Source organism: Ceratosolen solmsi, unplaced genomic scaffold (assembly GCF_000503995.2).
Source record: "Ceratosolen solmsi marchali unplaced genomic scaffold, CerSol_1.0 scaffold57, whole genome shotgun sequence".
Classification (NCBI taxonomy): domain Eukaryota; kingdom Metazoa; phylum Arthropoda; class Insecta; order Hymenoptera; family Agaonidae; genus Ceratosolen; species Ceratosolen solmsi.
In genome coordinates, this window is record NW_011948427.1 from 208,001 (window position 1) to 220,925 (window position 12,925).

At 19.9% G+C, this 12,925-nt stretch overlaps 2 protein-coding genes across 4 annotated transcripts in view; one reads left to right on the plus strand and one right to left on the minus strand.

Moving 5' to 3' along the window:
- Arms (Ankyrin repeat-rich membrane spanning) overlaps nt 1-10,589 on the minus strand; it is a 30,076-nt gene extending 19,487 nt beyond the window's left edge. For both annotated transcript variants that reach the window (XM_011501041.1, XM_011501040.1), the window contains exon 1: nt 10,511-10,589. The gene's annotated coding sequence lies outside the window, so the exon portion shown is untranslated. The remainder of the gene's footprint in view (nt 1-10,510) is intronic.
- Nucleotides 10,590-10,681: 92 nt separating this feature from the next.
- On the plus strand, nt 10,682-12,906 carry LOC105363373 (tRNA (guanine-N(7)-)-methyltransferase). Of its 2 annotated transcripts, none has more exons than XM_011501038.1 (6): nt 10,682-10,710; nt 11,732-11,825; nt 11,885-12,024; nt 12,095-12,393; nt 12,481-12,582; nt 12,657-12,906. In XM_011501038.1, exons 1-6 carry the CDS (start codon nt 10,689-10,691, stop codon nt 12,801-12,803), a joined length of 804 nt encoding a protein of 267 aa, XP_011499340.1. In that variant the 5' UTR covers nt 10,682-10,688; the 3' UTR covers nt 12,804-12,906. The 2 variants fall into 2 exon arrangements, with proteins under 2 accessions (XP_011499340.1, XP_011499341.1); XM_011501039.1 differs by lacking the exon at nt 10,682-10,710 and adding an exon at nt 11,328-11,362.
- Nucleotides 12,907-12,925: the final 19 nt, after the last annotated feature.

The window sequence follows — 12,925 nt, forward strand, 5'->3', positions numbered from 1 at the left end:
AATGTGTTAATTCATTATTATATTGAAATATTTTTTAAAAGTTGTATATTAAAATTTTGCAGAATTAATTAATTTTTACTAATTTTTAAAATACTTTTCATGATTTACTTTTAATTATAATTTTGAAAAATGAGCTCAGAAAGTACAATCCGTGGATGTTCTATGTTTATTCCTAAAATTGTACTGTTAGTTCATAACATAATTGAGTAGCTGGAACTTAATCATGTATGTGGTTGATATATGAAATTTTTCTTATATGGTATTTTGTTTGTAATTTTGTAGGTTAATTTTATATTAAAAATAATTTAATCAATTTTAATTGTATGTATTTCTGCTAGTATAAGAAAATGATAAATATAAGGGTGTGTAGAGGTATATTAACATTTTAAATATTATGAAAATATTATATTGTATCAAAAAACATATTGTGCGTTAGTTTATAAATGCATCAATAAATAAAATACATAATCTATTCAATTTCAATGTAAAAACTTTTATGAACATTTTTACACTATTTCGTAAAGTAAATCTGGACAATTGAATATCTATTGGAAATAATTTCTATCTTAGTATACTCTTAATAGAAGATCTGTGTTTAAATGCGAATGAATTGGATGAAAAGTATCGAATTAATTATATAACATTAAATTTACTTTTGATCTATAGTATAATAAGACATGTAAATAATGCGACAAAAACGATCATAAACTTATAAGAATTTTCGTCAATTTAGAATTGTTTCTTCCGGTATCAACATTTGAATAACTTGATACTTTTTATTGAAATGATATAGTTTTTTACCTTAGGTATTAAGACGTTGGTAAATCACTAACTCCAGGATTTTTATAGCATTTATTTTCAATATTTACCTGTCTTTAAGTACTACCTCTCAATATGTTTAAGAGCAGATATTTGAATAATGTATATTTTCAAGTTTTACTTATTATTATATTTTTCACCATTAATTAAGTTTATTCGCTTGTTTACTTAATATTGTACGATACACAAATTAATATTCTTTCAAACAATCATTGCATTATTACCAACAATATAAACTCTATTTTCTATGAATGTATTCAATTAAAATTATTTTCGAAAAAATTGAATTTATTAAACTTTTAATTTTTATAACAAATAAATCTAAAATTGTATAAATATAATGCAATGAAATATTGTTTTAATTATCAAGAATTATCATTTAAGCATTTTCAATCTTTTAAATTAATTTTAAATGCTATTCAATATAATGCATTTTAATTATATAATATATTTTAATTATAAAAAAGGATTGACTTTTATATTTATTTTTTATCGAACTTAAGATAAACAATTGATATGAAATTGTTTAATGATTTCTTTATAATTGGTACTTGTTTTATATTTATACAACAGTAATTTTTAAATTGTAACTTTGTATTTAAATATTTAAAATAGTGATTAAAAGTGAAAATAAAACATTTATAATAATGTTATATTTCTCAAATAGAAAAATTTTTTTTTTGATATTTTATATGAATTAATTAATAATACTAAAGTACTACTAACCCTAGAAAGAGTAGTGAGTTTCAGCATCTTGTAGTATTTTATACACTATGGGAACTTATATTATTTTCATATTATTCTTAAATATACAAAAATTAAATAATTAAATAATATTTCACGCTGTTATTTAAGAATTATAAGTATAGAATAATGTTTATAAAAATATAAAAAATAAGCTTATCTAGTCGTGTAATACAAGATATTTTAGAGAACGGCTGGCCGATAATAACCATGTAGGAATACTGACGTTTGATGTTATACTGCCGTGAGTCTAAACGTACTTATAAAATGTCTATATAATATATATAAAAGTGAAAGATTTATGTGTTTTATATAAAAAAGTGAAAAATAATTACTTGTAAAAGTCTAAATTCCAATATTTATGTTTTCTTAATTTCTATTGTTTGCTGATATTCTAAAGTTCTTTTTACAAATAGGTACAAACCCCATATTTTTTCAATATCCTAAGTGTGGCCTGTGAAAAAATATGCCTAATTTTGAAAATTATGAGTCGCTTTAAATGATTGTTTTGAAATCTTAAAATAAAATGTATTTCTGCATTACTTTAATCATTATTTTATTAAATTATTTTATATTAATGTAAAATTTCAAACAATAGAAATTTTAGAATTAACACGCTCAAAAAGACTTAAAAAATGCATTAAATGTGAATAAATCAATTAATTAATATTACAATTTACAAACATTTAGTCATCTACTATATATATATTATATTTTTATTACAAGACTAGATATGGATAGTTAATGGTATACAAAGCAAACGTATAGCAGTTAGATTTTACTTATTATATATATATATATATATATATATATATGCATACATACATATGTAGATTTCTTTTTATTCGTATATATTTTATTCCTAAAAACGTAAATAATAGTTAATTGAATAAGTCTAGTAATATTAAATAAATTGATATGTACAATTTATCAAATAGCATCTATTACAATTAATTTAAATTAAAGTGTTATATTAGTATAAAATCATTTAGTAATTTAAGAGGACTCAATACATTTAGTTTGATACAAATAAATAATATTAATAATATAAATACGATATTATATTTTTAAACCATTGCTGTATCTTTTATTTTGTTTTCCATGTAAGAATTAAACAAAATTTCTATTATAAAATAAGTTATAGGGAATGTTAAATATACAGTGTAGAAATATTTGAATCAATTAGTTTAGGAAATTAATTAGGACTGTCACTATTGTATTCATTATCTGTACCGATAAGCGTGCATTTGTTACAATATATTCTTCTTAAAAATATGCTGTATGGAAGTTAGTATATATCAAATATCAATTACCGTAATTCTTGTGTAAATAAATAAGACATTTTGTAAATATCTTCAAAAATATTAATCTCTACATCGTCATTAAAACGATGCTAATTAAATGACTAATTATTAAATAAGCCTACATTTTTAGTACATAATAATTAGTGCATTCCTTTGTATAAACATCTATTGAAATACACGATGTTCTACAATATCATTTTGGCAATAATATCGCTGTACATATAAATTTCTATATTGAAGAACTTGAATTTTAATTTTAGTAAGCCAATATCACTATTATCAATTTATTTTAATTTTTTAAGCTACAAAGTAATCAGAACTTATATTCATATTAATTTTTTATTTACTTTAAAATTGAAAACATTTATGTTAGAAATTTCAGACATAGTTCAACATATAATTATTCAATTCATTAAAAATTATTATAGAATATATTTATTTTCCACCCACATTTTTTCATATTTTTAAGTTAAAAATAATAAATTTAATTAAAATGCTTTGTGTAACAAATTATAATAATTTATTTTAAGATAAATATACAAAATTAAATAAAATGTTTTTAAAAAAATATATAGACCAATACGATTCAAATTTCAATTATAAGAATAATGGAAATAAGGTATTCGGTGCTATTTATTTGAGAAAAACAGTTATTTAGTATTGAATTTCCTTTTTTAAATAAAATATAATTGATTAAATTATTGTTTTTCAATAGTTGTAGATGTTTATATATAAAATTAACATTAATAAAAACAACTTTTATGGATTTTTATAAATAATAAAACAAATACTCTACAATAATAATGATTAAGTTTTTACTTTATAAATTTTAGTTTGTCAAATAATCTTTTTATTTAATCATATATTAAATTTTTATTTTTCCATAGTAAATGTAAAAAAATTGTTTAATAATATTCTATGATTTACATATTATAACAAAATAAAGGTAGTTATTATTAAATGGCTGCATCATTATGGTACTTAAGTAAGTATATATATATATATATATTACACGATATAGAGAAACAAGGATAATCACATACGGAGAAAATATCCAATCTACAATATAGAAATAGCGATAATGCAGTTTAAAAAAAACAGATAGATTTTATAAATTAACATATATTTTTATGAAGGACACCAAATGAAGTAAAAAATAAGTTAGAGTCAACATGGATTTAGAATAAAAAACGATGTAATGAATGCAATTTAAGTAATACATTATAATATAGATAGAAACTTATAAATAAAAAGTGTAATATATCTGTATGTTTAATTTAATATACATAGGCGTAACAACTCCTAAGGACTACAGACAGGACTAAAGCAATATATCTGAGTATTAAGTTTTATTATGCATTTACGGTAAATCATTATCTTATTTTAAAATGAATTTTGCATTATATAAAGATACTCAACTGATTAAAAAATATTTAATGCGCTGTATCATACTACAATCTCGTTAAGCACGTTTTTTTAAAGAAAAATTATTAAAATTTCATTCGTTTTTGGTTTTTTGTTTACTTCTGTCTTTGAATGTACTATTAAATAATAATATGTACCTGTCTATTCCCATTCCAAAATGATTTCACAGCTTGTTGACAATTACCTACTAGCGAACCATATGATTTGGTTAAGCTACTAGTCAGTAATGAAGATGATGTTCCTAAATTTATCAGTCTTAAAAGTCTCGATTTCTCATCAATGTGATTTCCCATATGAATTTTTATATCTGATAGTATTACCATTGTTGTTTGTTAAATATTCATTCTTTATTTAACATTTAATAATGATTTCTCACTATAATCACATCAATATAATCTACATAAATTATTTATTTATATAAATATTTTCCAACCAATTATTCACTATTAAATTTATGTATATTACCAATAATTTAAAAACAGTGACATTTCAGTTAAATAAAATATATTAAAATTAGACTAACAGGCGTATGACACAAATATAATTTTTTTGGCCACAAATATTTATAATATTATATTTATTACTTAATATTTTACAAAAAATATATTAATAAATATATTATAAATAAAAAATATAGTATACCCAACTTATTAAATATGTATCTTATAGCTTACGTAATTTATATTTATAAAAAATGAACAAATTTAAAATCGATGTTTACTTTATTATTCTGGATAAATAGTTATGATAGTTATTTTTACTAAATCTGAATTTTACATCTTAATGATTATAATTTTCAAACTTCTAATAAAGAATGAAATATTTGAGTATTATAAAGTAAAAATGTAAAAATATTATGAGCATATCACGAACATTCATATTATCATCACTATTATAATCTATATCTGGATAGTAAAAAAATAATTAAATAAAATTTTGATTTGTACAATATTCTTTATATATTCTGCTATAAATGTTAAGTTAATATTAACAATATTTTCTATAGCAATTTCATTTTTTCATATATTCTTTTTCTCTTTTGTAAATTTTTTTTCGATTTTTCTGTTTATATTATCAGAACATATTTTTCTTATCTTTGTCTATTTTACATTGATTTGTATACACTTTTACACATATATGAAGTATTCACTAAATGTATATATATGTATATATATATATATATATATATTTATATATATATATATATAAATATATATATGTATGTATAATATAACCCATGTATAATGTATTTGAATGTCTAATAAGATTGTTTTTGGAAATTTTCAATAAAATATTTTAACAATGTTTATTATTTTTTCTATTATTTAAAAAAATCAAACTAATTAACAGTTTTAAAACTTGAAATCATAGCATTATTTTTTAGGATATAAAGTATATAAACAGAAATTAATTAAATTAATAAAATAAGCTAAAACTATTTTCTCTAGAAATAATAATTAAATCTAATCAATAGTAACGAAAATCAAGTTTCATTTTCTTATAGTAAATATGATTTAATAAATAGTGAGAATATAAAATATTTATATATCAATCATTTTAATTATCTATTTTATATTTTAAGTAATGCTTATAAAATTGAAATAATATAATCCAATTTTTTCCTTTAAATTATTGTTATCTTTTCAACATATTAATTAAAGTAATAAAATACTTTTTATATCGAAGATAAATATACAACATGATCTAGTTAGGTTCAATTTAAATTTTAGTTAAAACAGTATACCTCATAAATATGTAAGAATTCAAATTTGTATAATATGTTTTTAAATTTATGATAATACGATATATGATTTGAATAATACAATAAGATGCCATTCATTTACAACAACAGATTGATAAAAAAATATTGTTTAAATTTGAAGAGTATAATTAAATCTGTAAGGTTATAATGCATTATTTTATGCAGTAAATATTAGTTTTTATATATTATACTTATTAGTATTTTTTTATTAAAAAAATAAAATTAAAAAAAATAGGAATATAAAAATTTCTCAACAAATATTTGGTTCATTCACAACACTCGCGTAGGATTATCAATTTTTTTGATGTTTGTGTACACAATACGTCATATTTTTGTAAGCAAGCTAGTGGTGCTTGAATTAAACATAGTATCAATCGCGCAAATACTTTTGATTAAACAATAAAAAAGTAAAAACTTGAATAAGAAAACGATTACACTATAATAGTTACAACTATTGCAATCTTGATATCCCATAATTCAACTCATAACTGGAATGACACGCACTATTGACATTAAATTAATCGAATATTAAGTCAGGAATTTTACATGTAGATTACTCAAGTACTTCAGATTTACATTATCATTAAATGACCAGCAAGTTCATATAGTAAACACGTAAAAGGCGATAAAGGCTCATCGATTTGACATAAGAAGTTATTTTCATAACGCCAACTCAAATACTTTACATTTAATGAAAAAGATTAATTAAGATATTTATTGAAATATTTTAAGCTTGAAAAATTCAAATAAAGAATTTGCTAAAAAATTTTCATCTACTAGTTAAATCAAGCAGTGTTCAAAGATAGTAAAAATGTTCAGTTTATTTAATAAAGTAATAATATACAAATTAATTCAATAGAAATATTGTTTAAAAAATTGCGTAGCATACAGTATTCATATTTTAAATAAAATTATTAGATTTTAATTAATACGTTACTCTTCCTACGATTAAGCTTAACACTTTTTGTACACAGTTTATCAAAATTTTATATAGATAATAGATTTAGTATATTGCTAAACACATTATATAAATAAAAATCGACATCAGTTTGATCGAAATTAAAAATTTATTTCATTCGTATTAAAATATATTTGAATTCTATTTTATTATATAAATATTTAAATATATTATTCAGATGAATATTAACGATTTTATAAACAGTAATAGCGCTTTTTATTCATTTTATGATTTTATTGGTTATATTATTGAATATGTACAAATAATATCGTAATATTTAATTAAATTTTATATTATGGTATCTATGTTTGATATGAATCTTTTAATTTTCTAATTGTTATCTTTTAGTAATACGTTTAGTAAGCCTTATATTTTGTAATGAATTTTTTTATAATAGAACTTTATAACGTATGTAACGTAGCTAAAGAATAATATCTTATTATATTATTGTGATTTCTTTTAATTAATTTGGTTACATCATTATTTTCGTTAATAGTGGTTTTTAGAATACTATTTTATTATTAGATCTATGAATTTTTATGTTGACAAATATGTAAATATATATGTACTCGTCCAACTCTTTATACTAATTATTAGATTTACTAACCATTAATTTAATTATTAGAATTTACTAATTATTAGAAAGTGATCAAGAAGGCTCCTACTTTACATTTATTTACAAAGATATTTTCTTTTTTGTGAAATGATAGGTAATTGTGTGGATATATGTGTTTATATTTTTAATATTGATTGTATTAATTAAACAAGTTAATCGATTATTCACACATTTGTATAGACGATAATATAAATCTTAATTTTTATTTAATTATTAAGAACGGTAAATTTAATTTGCGATCAATATATATCAAAATGATATCAAAACTTGATTGTAAACTATTACAATATACTTTTAATTTTTATATACAATATAATTTTTTATGTATGTAAATATTTATCATAAAGAGTTATATATAATAATTATTAGTATAGTATAGTAATAATTATTACATATTTCATTTATATTTTAATAGGAAAATTAATAAAATTTTAATCATTATCTGTATGATTGAATGAATTTAAATTATTATTAATATAAATAATTTTTGAGAATGTAAAGCAAAATGTATTAAACATTGTCGCTGTTAAGAAAATGTTACAAAATCTGCACTGCATCAAATTCAGGTACGATTTACCACCTTTGTTGTACGAGTGCTTCGCTTCAAATAATAGAAAATAAAAATAGTTATGATCTATTATACCAAAAAATAATTTTTGAAAATAACAATAACCTCTTGTATTTAGAACCACTCGCAATTGTGCTATCACATAATATCCTAATTTGATTCCAGTCTGCATTTTCGACTATACTTATTTTACATTAATTTTAATTAACTGTATTCATCTTTTTTTTTTATTGTAATTGATAGCATTGTTCGAATAGATTAATTATTATAATGATTGAATAATATAAATAAAATCGGACTTTCTTTAATGGTCATTTTTAATATATAAATATTATTTTGTAAATATCCTATGTTAAATACATAATTATCGAAACGAACATAATTAATGAAAGATTCTTGAGAAATTAATATTTTAATAGTTGTTTTCTAAAACCATTAATATTATTAATATTGTATTACTATTATTATAATAAGTACAGACTTTATGAAAAATATTCAGCAATAAAAAATCAAAAATAATTTTTATAAATTAGTAAACGAAAAAAGTAAAAATAAATTGTAAACATTTATTAAAATATTAAACTTTCTTAAGTAAAATATTTATTCCATTTTTGTAATTACCGTAGTCGTTTCTGTCTTAAATGTCAATCATATCCTTGGATCGTGAAAGAGTCTTGAATTCATAATTATAATAGTAAACACTGTACAAACATATAAGATTTTCCTTTATTATTTTTCCTTCTATTAAAATAATACTATTTACGTATTACATTACAATTACAATATGCAATAATTAAAAAATAACAAATAATAAATTAATAATTATATAAAGGAAATAATGGTGACAGAATGTTTTACAATTTCGCACATTTAAGTTGATATTTATTACTAATCAATGCCAAAACCGTTTCAAAGAAAAAGTCCATGTTTACTTGGAAAATTTGAGTAACTTTTATTGTATTGAATATATGACAAATATTTGGTATTAATTTAAATTATATCATTGAATCAACTACGTAGCCATGATTAATATACATATATAATATTTATTATTTAGTATTACATTGATTTTAAACAATATAATTCTATTTTCTTTTTAATAAAATGAAATTTTATTCATCTAAACTATTTTTTAGTTTTGTACGTATGCAGTATATATTTATTTTTCTTTTCAGAAATTGTTCATATCATCAACAATAATATTTATAAAAGTTAAAATTATATATTATTTTACATATTTATTTGATTTTGTATTTTTTGTCGTAACTAATCAATATTATGTTTATCCATAACTAAATATTAGTAATATAAGAAATATATAATTAGTAATAAATATTATTCTTATATTAAATAAAGTACTAGAATATTGGTAAACTGAATGAATACAAATATGAAATTTAAATATTAAATTACAAACAAATTTTTAAATAATAATTGCATCCTTTATAATTTTATAATTATTATATATTAAAAACTTTAATATGTATTAAACTGTGATATATAAATAAAAGTTAAATGCAATCTATATTAAGATACATATTATATGTTTTATTAGTTAAGAAATTAGAAACATTAATATTTTTTATAAAACAATTATTTAGGTTTTGCTAGTTATTAATTAATTTTTTTATTAATTCTTTATATTTCAATATACTTATTGCTCTCTATATTTTATTAGAACTTATTCTGTTATATAAATTAATATATAAATATATATATGATTAAATTTTAATATAAAAAAATTAATTAATCCCATTGTCTAATTAAATTAAAAAATAATTATTTTTGTTTATTAGCTTATTTTGAAAAGTTGTAAAAATTTGTTAGAAAATTATTATAAAAATAATTTTAATAATTTCACAAATTTCAAATTTTTCATGATAATTTACTTAAATTGAAGCACCATGTAATTATATTAAAAATAATATTGTACAGTTAGAATGGTAATGAATTTTACTATTTTATTTCAGACATTGTATTTGAAATGACATATATATATTTTTTCTTTATACATACATTAACAATTAATTCATAAATATTTTAAATTTTATAATTTTGGAATATTATGTTTAAAAAGTTAAATTATGTAATGGTCTGTTTATAGTTAATTTGTCATTTTAATAAACTGTTGTATAGTTAATAATATTTCTTAATGAAAGTTTTTAATTTGCACAATTTTAGAAAAAATATTTTATCTACCAAAATTTCATTTTAATTTATATTAAATTTACTTACCTATTGTTAAATATAATACTTTATTCAACAGTAGGAGTAAAAAGAAAGAATGTTCAAATTTGTATATTGTATTACTTACCTAATCAAAAATTTTTGTTCACTGACATATAACAAGCCAATAGTATTTTCCTAGTATAACCTGGGTAAGTTCAACTGTACTCTCTATTCAATACACCATAGCAGAGATAAAGAAGAATCACAATGTGTACACAACACTTAATATAGAAAGTAAAATATATACTTGGAAGAATTTACCAATGATAGAATTTCTTTATAATCTTAGGTTCCATTTGATTATTTTATCTTAGAGGAAACAAGTGAAACTCATATTTCCGTTCATTAGCTTAGTTAAGTGTTCTTCTTAATAATGCAATATTACATACATATGCTATGACGTTAACGCGAGTCAAATATTCATTATTTTATGATATTTTGATGCAGCGTCTTTATTTGGTGTATGTGATACACACGCGTTTTTTCGTTAAGGCCTAAGAAACAAGGAAAAAATATTAGTAAGAAAACATGTACGCGTACGAAGAATAAAATATGAAGTAAAAAATAAAATAATTTTTAATGAAACTGATAGTATATCGTATATGACACGTACAAAATGCAATATTTGTTTACTTAGATGACAAAAACAATGCAATATGGAAATATAATTGCTTTATTATTGTTAATTTACACTATTTGTGAAAACTTTTTCACTACATTTACTATTGAACTGTAAGGTGGAACTAACTTTTATTAGGAACAGCTGATACAGTTGCTTTACGCATGCTCAACAAGTTATTCGTTATATTATATTAATTTTTTTATTAGAACATGTTCATATTTCGTGTATTAACTTTAATTTTATATTTACAATAGTGTCGTTTTGCTTACATTTCAAAAGTGAAATTTATTTTAAAGTTTTAATATTTGGTAAATAGTAAGTAATTCAATTTATTAAGTAATAATTTTAAAATTCATTTATGATTAATCTTATGATTATTTTAAGTTTTGAATACAAAGATAAAATTAATAGTACTAAATAAAAATAAATCTTTTTGTTTAAATATCAATATGGTTTATTCCAGATAACAAATCCTGTTTTTATAATTTATTAAAATTTATAAAGCCTTTATTTCTGTATATATCATTAAGGAGTTACCATTGATTTAATTTACATATTTAAAAATTTTTTCAATTTATATCAAATTATTGATAAAAATTTCAATTTTAATTTATTATTATAATTAAATCTTTTAAATTATTTTACAAAAAGGATAAATTTCATCTATTTATATTTTAATAAAAGACACAATGGCAACTTTTACAATGGCTTTACCACAAAAAAAATTTTATCGTCAACGTGCTCACTCTAATCCTATAGCAGATCATTGCATTGAATAGTAAGTTTTTTCTAATAATATAATAAGTATTATACATTAATTTATAAATAATTTTTTAGTCCTATCAAGCCTGATATTATGGATTGGACGGTACTATATTCAAATATTATTCCAATATTTGATACAAACAGGAGTATTAAGATATTGAATAAATTTGTCGAATTTGTAGATATTGGTTGCGGGTATGGTGGATTACTTGGTAAATTAATTATAGTTATAAATTATTTTGGTATTTTTATTTAATTTTAAATTATTATTATCTAATTTAGTTACACTTTCACTAATGTTTCCTAATAATTTAATTGTGGGAATGGAAATTAGAGTCAAGGTTTCAGATTATGTGATTGATAGAATAGCAGCATTACGTTCTCAATTCCCAGATCAATATCAAAATATTGCTTGTATTAGAACTAATACTATGAAATATTTGCCAAATTACTTTTATAAAGGCCAATTAAAAAAAATGTTTTTCTTATATCCTGATCCACATTTCAAAAAAGCAAAACATAAATGGCGTATTATCAATAAATCTCTTTTAGCTGAATATGCATATGTTTTAGCAGAAAATGTGAGAATCAGTATAAGTATATGAATATGCAATAACATATTTATTTGTATAAATAAATTAAATAATATGTGTAAATTATATCTTTAGGCTATTGTATATACAATGACCGATGTCAAAGATTTACATGAATGGATGGTACAACATTTAACAGTACATCCATTATTTTTACGTATTCCAATAGAGCAATTGGTAAGATTCTTTTAAATCTATGAACACATATAGTTTGTTTATAAAATAAATATATTTAATAAGTATGTATGAAGACTTCAGATCCAATTATTGAAAAATTATATGAAAGTACTGAAGAAGGACAAAAAGTAACCAGAAATAATGGTGATAAATTTTTAGCAGTTTTTCGACGAATTTCTGATCCTTATTTAAATAGTAAAGAAGAATTTTTAATAACATAAAAATTAATGATATTATCTATTACTATTGCATTGTAAGAGTGTAAAAAATAAATTTTTGTAAATCTAAAATCGAAATAATTTTGAACTAATAAATATTGATTAATACAACACAATTATAAACA